Source organism: Oryctolagus cuniculus, chromosome 1 (genome assembly GCF_964237555.1).
Source record: "Oryctolagus cuniculus chromosome 1, mOryCun1.1, whole genome shotgun sequence".
NCBI classification, from domain to species: domain Eukaryota; kingdom Metazoa; phylum Chordata; class Mammalia; order Lagomorpha; family Leporidae; genus Oryctolagus; species Oryctolagus cuniculus.
The window spans coordinates 59,530,590-59,549,316 of NC_091432.1; the positions used below are offsets into that span (position 1 = coordinate 59,530,590).

The window sequence follows — 18,727 nt, forward strand, 5'->3', positions numbered from 1 at the left end:
ACAGAAATCTGCAGGGTTGAGTCATACAATCACGTGACACCTGATCAATGGACTGACCTTCAGGCACAGAACAGCTGCTAATGGTGGGGGGAAGGTAGCAGCAGGGAAGACAGCTGTTTTACATCAAACAGGTCAGAGGGCAGCAGCCTGCGGGTAAGAAAAGCCCTGGGAGATCACCTCAGTCACAAAGGAACACAAAGCAGTTTGCAAATCAGTTCCTGGAGGTTCTAGGGGAGTAACTAGGAATGCAGGGTGGAATTAATGAAAAGAGCTGAATGGCCCGGTCACACCTGGTATTTGCACGCGGCCTCAGTACCAGCCATCCCAAAACCAGCTGATCACGATACAGCTGCCAGGATGCAGCGCAGAGAGCGGGGTTAGAGCTCCAGGTTAGCAGAGCTCCATCTAGAACCCTGCCACCCTGGCCCCGCTGCTCACCTCCTCTCCGCTCTCTCCCGCACTTCTAACTTCCTTCCTTCCAACAGCTTGCACCCTGCCCCGAGGGTCCCGGGCAGACCCCCGCGGGGGGTGCGGCTGGCACCGGGGAAACAGCGCGATTCCCAATTCCACGCACCCGCGACCCCCGCCCGCTGCACCAGGCGATACTTGCCAGTGCCGCTCCCAACCCAAGGATGCGGTCAGACTTTGTGCCAGCTCCCAAAGGACCGCGTAGACGTGGTACTGGTGGCAAAAAGTAGGCGGCGTCGGTAATCATCAAGAAGTTCATAATCCCTAGCCTCGCGCGGATTTTTAAACGCGCAGCTGGCCCCAGCTCTGGCTGCCCTGCGCAGCAGCAGTGGAACCGACCCCTACCACTCCCACCTCCACCCCGGAAGTCCCTGAGCCAGGTAATACGCCGGGTAGACCGGGACCTTTTCCGGCCCCGCCCCTTTCACTAGCCCCGCCTACCTGTAGACTTGTGACCCTGACCCTAGAAGCCCCAGTGTTTTCAAGTCGCGGGTCTACACCAACCTCGCCAGGAAAATCGAACGAAATCTTCCCTACTTTCAGCCTCTCCAATCCCAAAATGCTGGAAGCAATAAACAATTATTTATTTTAGAGGAGCTATACCATCTTGTGTGTTATGTGATCTTCATTGCTTTATTGATTGGCGGATTGATTGATTTTTGCATTGAGATGAAACATGATGCAGAACATATATTCATTTTCGCCTTGTTGAATATGAAATGCTTTGTGACATCCAAGAAGCATTATCAGGCGTTTGGATTTAGTCATCTGGAGCTTAGAGATGTTCGGGGCTAGCCATGTAAAATATATATATATATATATTTTTTTTTTTTTTTTTGACAGGCAGAGTGGATAGGGAGAGAGAGAGACAGAGAGAAAGGTCTTTCTTTGCCGTTGGTTCACCCTCCAATGGCCAGCGCACCGCGCTGATCCGATGGCAGGAGCCAGGTACTTCTGGTCTCCCACGGGGTGCAGGGCCCAAGCACTTGGGCCATCCTCCACTGCACTCCCTGGCCACAGCAGAGAGCTGGCCTGGAAGAGGGGCAACCAGGACAGAATCCGGCGCCCCAACTGGGACTAGAACCCGGTGTGCCGGCGCCGCAAGGCAGAGGATTAGCCTAGTGAGCCGCCGCGCCGGGCGCCATGTAAAATTTGTGTCAATCCTGGGTAGATGATAATTGATGCTATGACACCTTTTTGAAACATCCTTATTGAAATAGTTAGCATTCTGGGGGCCAGCGCCATGGCTCACTTGGTTAATCCCCTGCCTGTGGCACTGGCATCCCATATGGGTGCCGGGTTCTAGTCCCGGTTGCTCCTCTTCCAGTCCAGCTCTCTGCTGTGGCCCGGGGAAGGCAGTGGAGGATGGCTCAAGTGCTTGGGCCCTGCACCTGCATGGGAGACCAGGAGGAAACACCTGGCTCCTGGCTTCAGATGGGCGCAGCGCCAGCCGTAGCAGCCATTTGGGGAGTGAACCAACGGAAGAAAGACCTTTCTCTCTGTCTCTGTCAAAAAAAAAAAAAAAAAAAAAAAAGAAAAGAAAAGAAAAGAAAAGAAAAGAAAAGAAAAGAAAAAAAAGAAAGAAAGAGATAGCATTCTATAAAATTCTCTCATTTGAAGTTGGCAGTTCAATGTTAGTGTATTCACTGAATTGTGTAGCCATCACTACAGCCTAAACGTAAGGCATTTTTGTCACCCCAAGGAAAGCTCTTACTTATTTGCATCAGACAACTTGTTGGTAAAAGTTTATTCTGACAAGTTTACTTTCTTTGCATTTACCATTTACTCATTGAGAGCCAGTTTCTGCGTGTTTCTAATTATTAAAATTTAGTCTTAATTTTGTTACTCTCTACCACAGCCCTATGTCACTCATACATTCCTTTTGAAAAGTACTCCACCTTTTATTTCCCAGATAACATAGTGTTCTCATTTTTTTTCCTGCAACTCTCAACCTAACATGCAAGGTGTTGTCTTAGGACCAATTGATCCTTGGAAATATTGTGCTACCCAAGGTTTCAACAATACTCTTGGTGATTTTTATGCTCTGCCGTTTTTGTGGAGGGAGAGGGAGATGTAGAGAGAGGGAGAACTTCATCAACATTGAGCTCTAGAGTCAGATAGTTCCTGCTGTCTGTAAGATATGCCAAACGTACCTCAAAACTCATTGACTTTTCAAAGGTAACTCAAAGGTATCTTCTAACTCATGTAAACAAAACAAAACAAAAACAATCTCATTTTCTTCACCAACATTTCTTCTCAAACTGAATCCCTATTTCTGAGACTATCACTAGTATTACCTAGTCAGCCGAGCAAAACATCTGATACTCAAGTAAGACTCATCCTTCAATTACAGGAAACCCAATAAGAAGTCCTCACCCAGCCAGAATTTCATTAGTTCTTTTGGGTCATGGCAGTGCATAAGACATAATCTTCAATAAATTCTAGATAGACTATATGACTTTTAAAAATTTATTTAGTTGTGAGTTAGGGAGAAAGAGAAAGGATAGGGAGGGGGGAGAGAGAGAGAGAGAAAGAGAGAGAAGAAGAGAAGAAGCCAGAAGGAAGGAAGGATTAGCTCCCGTCTTCTGGCTCACTCCCCCAGTGCCCTGAACTCCATCCAGTTCTTCCATGTGGGAAGAACCTCAGTGCTTGAGGTGTCACCACTACCTCCCAAAGCCTGCATTAGTGAGAACCTGGAGACAGGAGCGGGAGGTGGGCAATGAAGTTAGGCACTCTGCAATATAAGAAGTGGTCATCCTAATGCGCACCTTTTATTTTTTAGAGATTTATTTATTTATTTGGATGTCAGAGTTACAGAGAGAGAAAGAGATCGAGAAATCTTTCATCTGCTGGTTCACTCGACAAATGGCCACAACAGCCAGGGCTGGGCCAGGCTGAAGCTAGGAGCCAGGAGCTCCATCCAGATCTTCCAGGTAGGTGCAGGGGCCCAAGCATTTGGGCCATCCTCTGCTGCTTTCTCAGGCACATTAGCAGGGAGCTGGAGCAGCTGGGACTAGACTCAGTACCCATATGTGATGCCGGCCCTGCAGGCAGCCCCCTAATGGCATCTTAACTGCTAGCCAGATGCTTCCCTCATGTGATTCTGTTTCTGGATTATAACTTAGAAATACTTTACAAAAAATGGTTTACTTCTTTCTAAAACTACAACATAATTTTTTTTTGCCAATTTGTAAATTGTATTTGATTTTACCCACTCAAAATATTGTGAGATATTCATATGTTGATTGTCCCTTAAAACTTTTATCAAATACAGCTTTTTTCATTGCATGGGTTCAATTGATTTCTAAACTTTTTATTTATTTATTTGAAGGTCAAAGTTAGAGAGAGGGAGGGAGAGAGAGAGGGGAGAGAGATTCCCTCTACGGGTTCATTCTCCAGGTAGCCACAACAGCCAAGGCTGAGCCGGAATGAAGCAAATACCCAGAAGCTTCATCTGCGTCTCCCATGTGGTTTGCAGCAGCCCAAGTACTTTGACCATCTTCCCTTGGTTTTTCCCAGGCCATTAGCAGAGGGCTGGGGCAGAAGTGGAGCAGCTGGACATGAACCAGTGCCCCTATGGGATACCATCATACCAGATGATGGCTTTACCCACTATACCACAATGCTGTCCCCTTCAATTGCTTTATATCAGGCAATATTTTCTTCTCTGAAAGCACACAATACACACATGCTATATTTTGTTCTATCCTACCTTTACTGTCTGTCTTTGTAAGGACAGGCCTTATGCCATACTTATATCTCCTGCATATCCTAGCACAGTGACTTCATCATATTAAAAATACAGTCAGTATACATTTGATTTGCCATGAAATACGTTTAAAATGCTAAATAAGTCCAAATACACAACTACATAAGATCACACACAAACACACACACATACATGTGATTTCTAAAACTTAAGAAAATTTTATATTTATGATTAAATGTAGGAATTAAAAGTCATAAAATTGTTATATCTTCACACCCCAAAAGTGTCAGTATTATCCAAGAAAATGTGCAAGATACTCTCTATCCACTTCCTCCCAATCTAATTAACCATTTTTTTTTAAAAGATTTATTTTATTTATTTGAAAGACAGAGTTACAGAGAGAGGTAGAGACAGAGAGAAAGGTCTTCCATCCACTGGTTCACTCCCCAGATGGCCACAATGGCCAGAGCTGTGCTGATTTGAAGCCAGGAACCAGGAGCTTCTTCCAGGTCTCTCATGCAGGTGCAGGGGCCCAAAGACTTGGGCCATCTTCTACTGCTGTCCCAGGCTATAACAGAGAGCTGAATGGGAAGAGGAGTAGCCGGGACTAGAACCTGGCTTCAGGCCAGGGCGTTAACCCGCTGTGCCACAGTGCCGGCCCCTAATTAACCATTTTAATGTAAACGACATAATAAAATTGAATTAAGATATATAATAAAACATATATATATATATATATATATAGTTTGTAGGTTTCATTCACTAAGCCCTGAAAAATCTTCAAAACAACATGTTTAATTAAGTATTGTTAGCCCATGTTGGAGGTTATCTGAAAAATTGTATATAGTTTCATGCTGAAAAACAACACAGAGAGCATATTAAAAGAAACCACAAAATCAACAGAAGCCAGAACACAGTGGAATGGTAAATTTAAACACAGAAAGAAAATACTGGGTCTGTAAATTTTCATAACCAGAGAAACTATCGTGCAAAACTAATGGCAAGGACTCCTATTTCTAGCCAAATGGAGTTACATGAACTGGATTTATCTTCTCACCTGACCAATAAAATAGGAAACAAAATACATGAAATGGTGGTCTTTTAAGACACTGGGTATTGGGCAATAAAAGAAAGCTGTCACTCAGAGACAGAAAACCAATGAAGTGAGCTCTATAAGTAAATAACAGAACAGAGATTTACAGAGAGAGAGAGAGAGAGAAAGAGAGAATCCCAAAGATCTATGAAGGGTCCATTTTGTCTATTTAGCAGATTCAAACACATAAATACGTATGAAAAATCTTAAGAATGAAAGAAGCAGTGTCTGGCATTCAACAATGCCCATATTAGTTCCTTCTCCCACTAGCCAGAATGGAAAAACTCAATTGGAATTTCAGAGTGTTGAATCCTAAAGTGACAAAGAGTTATAGTTAATAAAACTTAAGAGGAGATAAAATAGAACCAATCAAAACTCAATACAAAAGATGACAGAAAACAAAGGTAAAAAAAAAAGCAGATGGGAAAAATAAAAAAACACAAAGTTTAAAGGTTCAAACCTAACTATTTAAAATATAGTATAAGCATCTCAATTACAAATCAGAAGTTATTGAATTGGTTGTGAAAATATGACCCAACCATACACTGCACACAAGAAAAGCATTTTGAATATAGATACACAAATACATTATGTGTAAATGACTTCTTCAGATTCCACATGTGAATCAGATCATGTGGTTTTTGCATTTTTGATCATGGCTTATTTCACTTAATGTCCTCCAGGTTTATCCATGTTGCTGTAAATAATAGGATTTCATCATTTGTATGGGTGATTGTTATTCTATCATGCATATGTACACCACATTTTCTTTTTCCATTCATAGTAGTTGAGAATAAAATAGGGGTGGCCAGAGAGTAGAGTGGGTGGGAGCATGGAAAGAAGCCTGTCAATGGGTACCGTGTGACAGTTAGACAGAAAGAATCAATTCTGGTGTTCTACTGCTCCTAGGGAGACTAAATCTAGCAATACAATGATGTATAGTTCAAAAAGGTGGGTATTTTGAACTTTCTCACCACAAAGAAATGATAAATGTTAAAGATTTTGTGTATATGATAGCTACCCTGAATTGACCAATACACAATGTATACATATATCAAAATATCTTATTGTAACCTATAAATATGTATGCACAATTATGATGTGTCAGTAAAAAATAAAATGAGGAAGTAAATAGGTAGGAAAATAGATATCATGCTAATGTTGGTTAATAGAAATCTAACAGGCCGGCGCCATGGCTCACTAGGCTAATCCTCCGCCTGCGGCGCTGGCACCCCAGGTTCTAGTCCCGGTCAGGGCGCTGAATTCTGTCCTGGTTGCTCTTCTTCCAGTCCAGCTCTCTGCTGTGGCCCGGGAAGGCAGTGGAGGATAGGCCAACTGATTGGGCCCTGCACCCACATGGGAGACCAGGAGGAAGCACCTGGCTCCTGGCTTCAGATTGGCACAGCGCGCCGGCCACAGCGGTCATTTGGGGGATGAACCAACGGAAAAAGGAAGACCTTTCTCTCTGTCTCTCTCTCACTGTCTAACTCTGCCTGCCCCCCCCCCAAAAAAAAGAAAAAAGAAAAAGAAATCTAACAAAGTAGATGTAATATCTGACACAGTAGATTTAAGGACAAAGAAGTCATTCATAACAACATAAAATTAAAGGAATCATTTAATGTACAGGACATAATAACCCTAAATATTAATAGACCTATTAAAAAGCTTCAAAATACAAGAAATAACAAGTGATAAAACTTCAAGGAAAAATAGACAAATCTATCTTTATCATGAGACATTTCAAGTTGTCCTTAATAACCTTTTTAAAAAAGATTCATTTATTTATTTGAAAGTCAGAGTTACACAGAGAAAGAGAGGCAGAGAGAGAGGTCTTCCATCCACTGGTTCACTCCCAAGTTGGCCACAACGGCTGAAGCTGCGCAGATCTGAAGCCAAGAGCCAGGAGCCAGGAGCCAGGAGCCAGGAGCTTCTTTCAGGTCTCCCACATGGTGTAGGGGCCATCTTCCACTGCATTCCCAGGCCATAGCAGAGAGCTAGATGGGAAGTGGAGCAGTCAGGACTTGAACCGGCACCCATATGGGATACCAGCACAGCAGGCAGCACTCCTGGCTATTGTAGGCATTCAGAGAGTGAACCAGCAGCTGGAAGATACTTCCTCACCCATCTCTCTGCTTTTCAAATAAATAAGTCAATAAATCTTTAAAAAATTGAGATTTATACATACAATTAAATATTATGGAGCAATAGAGATTATTGACATCTACAACAATGTGGATGTACCTTAATAGCATTATTTTAAGGCAGACAGAAAGTTTCTGTACCAATTGGCTACATTTATACGAAATTTTAGAAAAGGCCACTATACAGTATTATTTGTATGTAAGAAAACAATAACAAATCAGATCAATGATTGCCAGGGACTAGGAGGAGAAGGAAGACATCAACTATAGTGGAACATTATGGGCCTTCCACAGTAATGAAAATATATCATGTGTGAAAACTTAGCTGAGAGAAACACGGAGGAGTCTGTGCTTTTCTATCATAAAAGAGACTCACAGTGTTTCTTCACATGTTATGGCTAATAAAAATAAGAAAAGAAAATAGTGGGATGGACATTTGGCACAATGGGCAAGTCAACATTTGGAATGGTTACATCTCATATTGGAGTGCTTGGTTTGAGTTCTGCTTCCAACTCTAGCTTTCTGCTAATGTGCACCATGGTAGGCAGCAGGTGGTATCTCCAGTGTTTGCATCCTCCCTGTCCACGTGGACTTGGATTGATATCCAGGCTCCTGGCTTGGCCTGGCCCAGCCCTGGCTTTTGGGGGAATTTGAGATTGAACCAACAGATGGAAGAGTGAGTGCTCTCTCGACCTCTGTTTTCTTTTCAAATAAAGTGAAAGTATATCAATAATTAAAAATAATGAAAAAAACAAATTATGGACTCAAGTACACTGAATTTGTGTTCCTATGTGTAACTATCCAGAGACAATTGACTTGATAGTATTGCAGAATGAACTGAGAAACGACATCTGGGAGATTCAAGTGCATTTAAAATGCAGTATATTCCTTAAAATAGCAGTCAATAAATAGCTTTATATATCCACTATTGCGAGAAAGTGAAGGTTGTCAAATCAAGGTATTCAGTTGGAGTGGCTCCTTACATGATTAAAACAAGTACCCCTCTGAGGAGTTTTTGCTGCTTATCACTACGTTCCTGGGACTGATTGGTTTAGAGCTCCAAGTGGCCAAAGACTAAATGCCTTCATAAAGGTCCGGAATCCCTGAGTTCTAATAAGCTGGGCTCATGGCTACTGAGGTACTTATCTTACTGGCATAACAAGCAGACAAAGGAAATGACTATACTGATTAGATTCATCCTATATCCAAGCACAGATTAGGTTGCTGATATACACAAGGATATATAAAAAATATAGGGAAGGGAGACTGGATTTGGAACCCAGAAGATCCAGTGTTATATCTTATCATACTTCTTTGAATAATAATTATAATGAAAGGAAAAATTCAGAAACCCTCCCCCCCAAAAAAAAGAATCACCAAAGACTCAAATACTCAGGAAGGAAGTTACAGGACACCCCTTGAGGAGAAGAACCCCAGCAAGATGCAGCTAAAGCAGAAAGTCAGAAATCCGTTAAAGGATGGTGAGAAAGAAGCAGCAGGAATTAGTACTATATAAGCTTTTTCCTTGCTAATCATTTTTTTTTTCTGGTACTCTCTCCTCCCATTTCCTTATATAAATAATTCTGTTGGGAAGATTTCTTTGGGATATCAAGAAGTGTGACCTACTTAATGCAACACTGCTATGATAAGTTGTTAATGGAACCTTGTATGTTAACAGTATTAGGAACATCAATTAACCATTGGAGGAAGAAAGCGGATAATGAGGGCAGATGAACTGCTCATCTTCTGTTAGTCCTTTGAGATATACTGTCTATTTTTTCTTTTTAGCAAAATTTATTAATTTATTTTTATTAACATAAAAAGAAAATATTTCATTTATTTCAGATATAATCTTAAGAATATGCCATACTTCCCTCCCTCCTCCCATTTTGTTTCTTTCTTTCATTTTCCTTTTAATTTTTGTAATAATGTATTTTAAATGTACTTTATAATCACAGGGTTAATGCACCACTAGTCTTAGGGTTCAACAAGTAAAAAGTAGAAAAAGCACTGTTCCACAGGAATATAGACAAAGGCTATAAACAATAACCAAATGATAAGATGTCCATTTCACACTTATACATTGTTTTTTTGTTTTTTTTTTTTTGTAATCTATGTATTAGTTACCCCATATTGAAGATGACATATGATATTTGTTTTTTGGGGATATGACTTTTTCCCCTAAGTATAGTGGCCTCCATTTGCATCAATTTTGTTGTAAAAGACAGAATTTAATTCTTTTTTTATGGCTGAGTAGTATTCTATAGTATATATATACCACAATGTCTTTATCCAGACATCAGTTGATGGACATCTGGGTTAATTTCCTATCTTAGCTGTTGTGAATTTACCTCAATAAACATGGCATTATAGATAATTCTTTCATATGCTGATTTCATTTCTTTTGGGTAAATTCTCAGGAGTGGGATGGCTGGGTCATATGATATATCAAGTTTCATATTTCTGAGGATACTCCATACCGTCTTCCATAACAGTTGTGCTACTGTATATTCCCACCAACAGTGTATTAGATTGTATCTCTACATCTTATCCAGCATTTGTCATTTTTTGATTTTTGGATGATAGACATTGTAACTGGGGTGAAGTGATATCTCATTGTGGTTTTTATTTGAATTTCCATAATGACTATTGATCCCAAGCATTTTGTTCATTTGTCTCTTGGGATTTGTATTTCATCCTTTGAAAAATTCCTGTTCATGTGCCTTGCCAGTTTCTTAACTGGACTATTATGTTGTTGAGTTTCTTGAACTCCTTATATATTACAGATGTCAATCCTTTAACAGATGCACAGTTTACAAATATTTTCTTCCATTTCCTTGGTTGCCTTTTTGTTGTTGAGTGTTCCCTTTGCTGAGCAGAAGCTTCTTAGCTTGTCCCAATCCCATTTGTCTATTTTTTGCTTTTATGGCCTGTACATCTGGGGTCTTATCCAAGAGGCCGTTGCATATGCAAATGTCATGCAGAGTTTCCCCTATATCTTCTTCTAGTAATTTGATGGTATCAGGTTGTAGATTTAGTTCCTTGATCCACTGTGAGTTGATTTTTCTATAGGATATAAAGTAGGAATCTTGTATCCCATTTTCTGAACACCGTTTGTTGAAGAGATTGTCCTTTCTCCAGGTAGTGATTTTAGCTTGTTTGTCAAAGATTAGTTGGTTGTAGATGTGTGGGTTAGTTTCTGGGGTTTCTGTTCCAGTGGTCTACATGTCTATTTTGTGCCAGTATCAGGTTTTTTTGATTATAACTGACCTGTAGTTTGTCTTGAAATCTGGTATTATGATGTCTCTGCCTTTATTTTTATTGTTTAATATTATTTTAGCTATTTGGGGTCTCTTGTGTTTCCACATGAATTTTAGCTTCATGTTTTCTAGATCTGAGAAGAATGTCCTTGGTGTTTAGATTGGTATCACATTGAATCTGTAAATTGCTTTTTGTAGTAGGTACATTTTCATAATATTAATTCTTCCAATTCACAGACATGGAATATTCATCCATTTTTTGTGTCTTTTCTATTTCTTTCCTCAATTTATGCAGTTTATATTGTAGAGAGTTTTCACATTCTTGGTTAAATTTATTCCCAGGTATTTAAGTTTTTTGTAACTATTTTAAGTGAGATTGATCATAAAATTCTTTCTTGTCCAAGGTATTATTTGTGTGTATGAATGCTATTGAGTTTCGTGTGTTAATTGTGTATCCTGCAACTTTTCCAAACTCTCTCATGAGTCCCAGTAGTCTGCTAGGAGTCTTTTTTTTTTTTTTGACAGGCAGAGGGGACAATGAGAGAGAGAGACAGAGAGAAAGGTCTTCCTTTTGCCGTTGGTTTACCCTCCAATGGCCGCCGCGGCCAGCACGCTGCGGCCAGCTCATCGCGCTGATCCAAAGGCAGGAGCCAGGTGCTTCTCCTGGTCTCCCATGGGGTGCAGGGCCCAAGCGCTTGGGCCATCCTCCACTGCACTCCCGGGCCATAGTAGAGAGCTGGCCTGGAAGAGGGTCAACCGGGACAGAATTCGGCGCCCTGACCAGGACTAGAACCCGGTGTGCTGGCACTGCAGGTGGAGGATTAGCCTATTGAGCCACGGCACCGGCCTAGTGGATTCTTTTGATTTCCCTATGTATAGGATCATATCATCTGCAAACAGGGATAATTTGACTTCCTCCTTTCCAATTTTTATCACTTTGATGTCTTTTTCTTGCCTAATGGCTCTGGCTAAAACTTCCAGAAGTATATTGAATAGGAAGCGTTAGAGTGCACATCCCTGTCTGCTTCAAGATCTTAGTGGAAATGCTTCTAGCTTTTCCATATTCAATATGATGCTAGCTGTGGGTTTGTCATATGTTACCTTGATTGCGTTGATGCATGTTACTTCTATACCCAATTTGTTTAAGGTCTTTATCAGGATCCTTTCTGATCTTGCTATATGCTTCATAATGTTTTCATCCTTTATTGTCGTACAAATAGACTCCCTTATTCTCAACTTTTAATTGAAATATAATAGCAGGGGATCAGATGGTGGGTGGAGAAAGAGCTTAAAATATTTCTTTTCATGACTTCCTCCATATAAATTAAGTTCCTCTATATAAATTAAGACCAATGCTGCACTCTGAGTCCTTTGAATATAGATATATTCTCCAGTTTCTGGTTTCATGCTATTGGTATTTTAGTCCTGGATGGATTAGAGACTCTTACTCTTATTTGCTCTAGGATAAACAAATATTTATTGTCTTTTTCCTGAAACTGTATTTACTTTTATGAAAGTGTATCATGATAGACACAGCCCACATATTTCTAAAAAGCATATGTAAACATCAGAGTTCATATATTCTACTTCATTTTACCCTTGCTCCTTACTACCCACCTCAAATACACATATAGGTACATAGCAGGCACAAACATTTTTGTTCTTATTTATTATTTTTAATAAATGTGAAATATTTATTTTGGATTATGTAAAGATATTCAGAAATATCAACAAAAAGAACTTGGAGAACGATTAAGATAGATGATAATACATAGCATGAGTAAAAGACTGTATAAGGTTTATGAAATGTTAGTGTTGCTCAGAGCATTTTCGAGCTCTTAGGTAACCAAGGTGACAAGAGGGAAGCAGATCCTTCTTCCTGTTTCCCCATGCATATTTGTTCTTTTTCACACAGGAAGAGCTGGATAAAGGAAAGAAGGTAGGTAAATGGATAAGGACGAACAATAGGAATCTTAAGATATTTTAGATCCATAAAGAAGAGGATTGCTCAGAGAGTCTTATAAAGAGGGAGCCAAGAAGGTCTTTGAGTTCATTTTCAGATTCCAAACCTGCAAGAGAAATTTCTTGAGGCTACTTTCCTCAGAGCTCCCTTCACATCCTTGTTCCTCAGGCTGTAGATGAGGGGATTAAGCATGGGAGTCACCATTGCATAGAACACAGAAACCAGCTTTTCTTGATCTTTGGAAGATTTGGGTGTCATATAGGTGACAATTGCTGATCCATAAAAAAGGATGACCACCACTAGGTGGGAACCACAGGTAGAAAATGCCTTGAGCCTTCCTGCAGCTGACCTCATCTTAACCACAGTCAGGAGGATGCGGCTGTAGGACACCAGAATCAGGGAAACAGGTATGAGGAGAATCAGCACCCCCATAAGGAAAATGGCCATCTCTGGAGTTCGAGTGTCTGTGGATGCCAGGACCAACAATGCAGGGGCCTCACAAAAGAAATGTGCGATGGTGTTGCTGCCTCGGTAGGGCAGCGTCAGTGTGAAAGTGGTGTCCACCACAGACACGACAATGCCACTGCTCCACGATCCCGTGGCCAGCTGTGCGCACACCCTCCAGGTCATGATGCTAGGGTAATGTAAAGGGCTGCAGATTGCCACATAGCGGTCGTAAGCCATCACGGCCAGAAGGGCACACTGTGTACACCCAAAAATGAGGAAGAGTAGCAGCTGAGCGGCACAGCGTGGGAATGACATGACCTTCTTCCTGGAAAGCAGATGAGCCAGGGCCTGAGGAACTATGTTGGTGGAGAAACAGAGGTCAGCCAGAGACAAGTTGCAGAGAAAGAAATACATGGGTGTGTGCAGCCGGGAGTCAACCTGAACGAGGGACATGAGAAGCAGATTTCCAAGCACAGTGACCAGATAGACTCCCAGGAACAAGATGAATAGCAGCTGCTGTGTGTGTGGATCCTCAGAGAGTCCCAGAAGGAGGAATTCTGTCACCTGTGTCTGATTTGTCTGCCTCATAGTTTGCCTCCCTTTGCAATAAGAAGTCGCTATCTACTAATCATAGGTATGCACAACATGTGAATTCTGTAATTCAGAATTGGAGGGTTGGCAGTTTCACCACTCACTACCACGGGTTTCAAAGTCCCACTTTGAAATATTTAGAACATTACATGTGTCTTCAGTTGGAATATTTTCATCTTAAGATAATATATGTGATCATATTGTGCATTAATCATTGGTGTCATCTGGCAAATATAGAGTAGAGCAAAAGAATCATCTTTGTTATTCTCAGTGTTGTATTTCGAAAATACAATAATGATATGGATTGGATTCATCTGTAGAGTTATGCCATTTAATTTCAGTTCCTTATCAATGTAATTCCTTGTATCTTCGGCTGCTTTGTCACATCTTACCCATTTCATAATAGTGTTGATTTTTAAAAGCTGATTTTGACATTTAACTGTTCCTGTTGTCTTTTCCTTGAAAGGACAGTCCCAAAGGAATAAGAGTTCAAAAAGAGGCAACGTACCCTGTGGAACTGACATATTTCTAACATCAAGTGTCTGTTGAAGGAGCCAGGAAAGTAAGGGATCATTTCTACCTGCAGCTTCACTGGAGTATCGTAATTAATTTCAACTGAGAAGGGGATTCCAAAATAGCAGACACACCACAACTTTGCCTAATATCCCATTCCATCCAAACAGCAGTATTCTCCTACCACTAGTCCACTGCCTCTCACTATATTATCCCCCCAAAGATGAAGAACTCTTTGGAAAATTGTCTACATCTTTTTCCTTTCTGTGTCTTTCTAAAGACTTAGTAAAGAACTTCATTAAATAAATTATAAATGACAGATAAGTAAAAAAAAAATAGTTTGCTCAGAGTTAAGCCTTGATGTTTATAAGGCCTGCCTAGAGAGATTTGAAAGAATTTGGGAGTATAATAAAATTTTATGGAGCTGATCTAAATAGAAGCAAAAGAAATTTACTTAAATGGTAATGTTTAAGGTCCTGGGCAAGGGTTATGGCTATAAATCCTTTATCTTTCTGGAGAATGTTCTCAAAATAAGGTCTTAAATACATTGGATAGTATCTAGCATTATCATGGAAACCAGTTATATCAAAATACATTTACTGATGTAGTTTTAGAAAAGAAATATGTAGACAGCAATCTATGGGCGTTATCCTCAATTGTTACAGTGTGATACAATTGTACTTCTGATTTATGTTGTTGACAAAGTCATAGATATTTCTAATACCGGTATGGATTGGTTACATCTATTCATATTAGAATGAAATGTTAAGTTTAAGTTAGAGGATAGTAAAAAAATAAGAAGTATTTCACATCAAAATTAAAGAACAATTAATTCTAGGTTAACAACTGTTGGGCTATAAGAATTCCCAGAAGTGTTCTAAAGGGGTAAAAAAGCAAAAATTATATCTCATGCAATCTATTAATGAAGTCTAAAATCTGGATGGGTTTGTGAGTCAAAGTGCTGAAATATTTCAGTTCATATCTGGTCTCAGGACTAAATTGGAAGGTGGCATTGAGAAGAAGGTCCCACTGTACTTTTATTTAACTCTTCAGTGCTTGTTCACTTTATAGTTGGAAGCGCTTAAGAGAATAGTATGCTCCAGACAATACTTCAGCTGTATAACAAAAGCTGATTAAGTATAGATGTATATTTAATGTATATAAATATCATTAATATAAATTCATTAATATAAATATAGCTATTGCTGATTAAATATAGATTCCCATTTCCTGCCCTCAATTCCTGGGATTTCTCCACAACATCCTTTTCCATTCCTAGTCTCATCCCCCACACACAGACACTAGCACACACAAGTGCGCATACTCACAAACACTTAGTCTGTCTTATAGAACAAGTATACAAGTGTGCTGCAGCATCAGGTACTTACCTCCCTCCTAGTGTGTAGCAAATCACATTGAAATGACTGGTCTATCTCTGGGACTGTAAGATATTCAAGGGCAGAAGCCACATCTGAATCATCTTTATTACAAATCATGACACATAATAAGTGTCTGAAACAAGTTCTTCAAGTGATTTATTTGAGACAAAGTAGCAGGAGATAGGGTGGTGAAGTGAGTCACATTTGAAACTGACTTGTGATTTGTCAGATGCAGGGCTCTCACCCACCCTGGGATTTCAGGGTCAGAAGACAACACTCTTCACCTCTTCCAGGTTGTCTTAAAAATGTGATTCACCCTTGAAAATGTGGAGGAGAAAATGTTCTCCCAGGCGACTGTGAATCTGCCCCCAGGGTCAAGCAGCTTCACTAAGAAAATCATGCTTCCTGTCACCCTTTCTGCCATTTTATTCAAGCTTTTCTCCAGATTTAACAGGGACTTTTGAGTTTGCTTATGTAAAAAATAAAATATGTCACTGGATGTGGGACAGGATGACAGGGTCGCAGAAACATTGTCTAAACTGACAGGTATTTTAGGGAGAGGAGACAGAAAACCCAGAGGGAAAAACACTAAACTCAGAGAAAAATACTAAATTTCTCCTCTGATTCCATGATACTCCATGCTTAAATTGAAGTATTTTGTATCCTACACACCCACTTCCCATTTTCCAGACCCAGCTTAACAGAGGCACAACAATCCCCAACCAAAGGACCCATACTGGCTCCATGGAATTTCTGCCTGTGTCTCCGTAAGGGGAGGACCAGGGTTGTTTTTGGTTGTTTATTTTGTTTTTCCACATATAATTTCACATTATGGTTGTGGTTTCACAAGGTAGATACACTGTAGGAAAAACCTTGGCAGGATCTATTACAGAAGATTTAGTCCTAAGAATCAGATTAATTGGACAAAATTAGTTGAATTTTAAAAATCAGACCTATAAAAGTACTGAAACCAATTCATTCCCAAAATAGACCAGGTTCTCCCCACCCCTACTTTGTTTAACTTGTACGTCATCTAATAATAATAATCTTACCCTTTTCTCATCTGATGAAGAAAAATAATCAGACTAGCATATCATCAGTAGTAAAGATACTGCACTCCTGAGGGAGAAAGCGCTACAGTTGGATTGCTTACAGCATGGGAGTGGAGATAGCAGCATTTGTCATAAAGGCAAAGAACTTTGAAATACGTCTTCAGTCAAGACCAAGGACAAGGCAGGAAGGGGACTCTCCACATCTCCTATGTCCCTGTGCTCCATCCAAAAGGTTTTATTATTGACTTCAGGGCATGTTGTGCAGTAATATTCCATTTAAATGAGGTATAAAGTAGGGGAGGGTTACAGGGAGTGGCTGAAGTCTGGAGTGGCTGAAGTGCTCAGGAGAATTCCAGATCATTAGTGTGGGTCCTATGTTGTGTTTTCTCACAGAAGGATCCCAAATGGTTATAAGGAGGAGAGAAAACAGCAGGTAGTTAGCACTGATACCTCCACGTATAGGCCCCATCACGTGTTGTTTCTGTGTCTTCTCTTTGGGGAAATGTTGTATTGTTGCAGTTAAGTAGTGTATTTGATTTCTGGAGGTACCATTCAGATCTGGTACATGCGCTCTGTATGTTTTCAAGAAGGTTCATCATTTATGGAATGTGACTATGATATACCTCAGATAATAATAATTCAATGGTGTGAATAATGTCTGTGCTGGTCAGAGCTCAATTAATAACACTTCTGATTATTAAGGTCAAGGCTAATGGATTGCAATATGCATTCATATCTGAGTTTTGGCAGGTATCACATGTCTGACGTGGTTCTGGAAATTTATTATACATTTGCAGAATCCTAAATGGCCAGTGCAAGAAGCTGAAAGACCAAACAAAAATTAGCTGTGAAGAGGCAAAGAAAACTAAGCAGAATCCTTGAATCTGGGTTGGGTGTGGATGAGGGGAGTTGAGATCAGGATCTGTAGAGAGCCCTCTGGGAAACACCCAACTCTCAGTTGCAGCCCCTGAATGATCTCCAGAGAAAGAGCCACATAAATTTGGACCAGCTGTCACAAGACCTGATTGAGTAGAATATTCTGTTAGGTCAATTCATTAATTGTATGTTTGTCAGCAAACAATTTCTCTTCCTTCCTTCCTTCCTTCCTTCCTTCCTTCCTTCCTTCCTTCCTTCCTTTCTTTCAGTGGCAGTGGATGCTACCATATCCAGTTTTCAGGCTCAGCCATCAGCAGTTCCAGTACGTTTGTCCTGTGTTGATGGTATTATCAGTGTAAATTGTACCATCTAGTGTCAAATGTCAGTCATGTCCTATTTGGGCCAGTTCTATGATAGGATTTTGATCTATATTTCTGGCTACAGGGCTTGAATTACTATTGTTTCAACATTTTTTACTTTTAGCTTCAGTCATATACTGTCAGTTTCTGTTATATACAACTAAATATCCTGATTGATATGTCATCTACGGTATGTCATGATTTCTGCATGGGTGTACTAAGCATTTTGCATTATAAGTTTTTTGAACCTTCATTCTCCTTCTCCCTCCATAGCACAAACATAGTGTTTACAAGCAGGCAGCTTTTCATTGGTAATATGAGGAAGTTCTGTTTGTACCTGTTTTGGTGGCATTAATGGTATTATTATTCATTAATACCATTATTAATAATGGCATTACTATTATCAGTATTTGTTGCTGCATGACAAGTCATTTCAAAACTTAGTACCTGATAACAAAAACCATTTTATTTTGGTCAGGATTCTGTGGGTCTGAAATCTGAAACAGACAGATGGTAGTTCTCAGCAGTGACTTATTTAAGACATGACCATGGGGGTGAATGACTCAGATCATTGGAGAAATGAGCAGCAAGAGAATCAGAGAACAGAGAATATTTGAGTGTTGCAGCTCAAATAACAGAACTCTACAGGAAGAGTTGTTGGAGACATTGGCAGTGAACCAATAGCTAAGTCCTCAAAGAAAAGGGAAGAATGACCCGGGAATCTAAAATAATTAAAAAAAAAACCCATAATCTAACTTTCCTGACCGTACTGTATTTATTTCTTTTACCTCACTGTGAAACTTCTCCATTGTAGAGTCTACCCTTTGCTTCCATTTTCTTACCTTTCCATTGCATTTATCCATTTTTCTTTACTAC

General features: G+C 40.0%; 1 protein-coding gene across 1 annotated transcript; it reads right to left on the reverse strand.

Annotated features, from left to right (window-relative positions):
- Nucleotides 1–12,727: 12,727 nt before the first annotated feature.
- LOC100342423 (olfactory receptor 2D2) lies at nt 12,728–13,669 on the reverse strand. The gene has a single exon (XM_070060209.1). The coding sequence runs from the start codon at nt 13,667–13,669 to the stop codon at nt 12,728–12,730; it is 942 nt and encodes a 313-aa protein (XP_069916310.1).
- Nucleotides 13,670–18,727: the final 5,058 nt, after the last annotated feature.

What these genes read in the sequence shown, in the direction of transcription:
- LOC100342423 (XM_070060209.1), bottom strand. Translation starts at nt 13,669, where the DNA reads ATGAGGCAGACAAATCAGACACAGGTGACAGAATTCCTCCTTCTGGGA.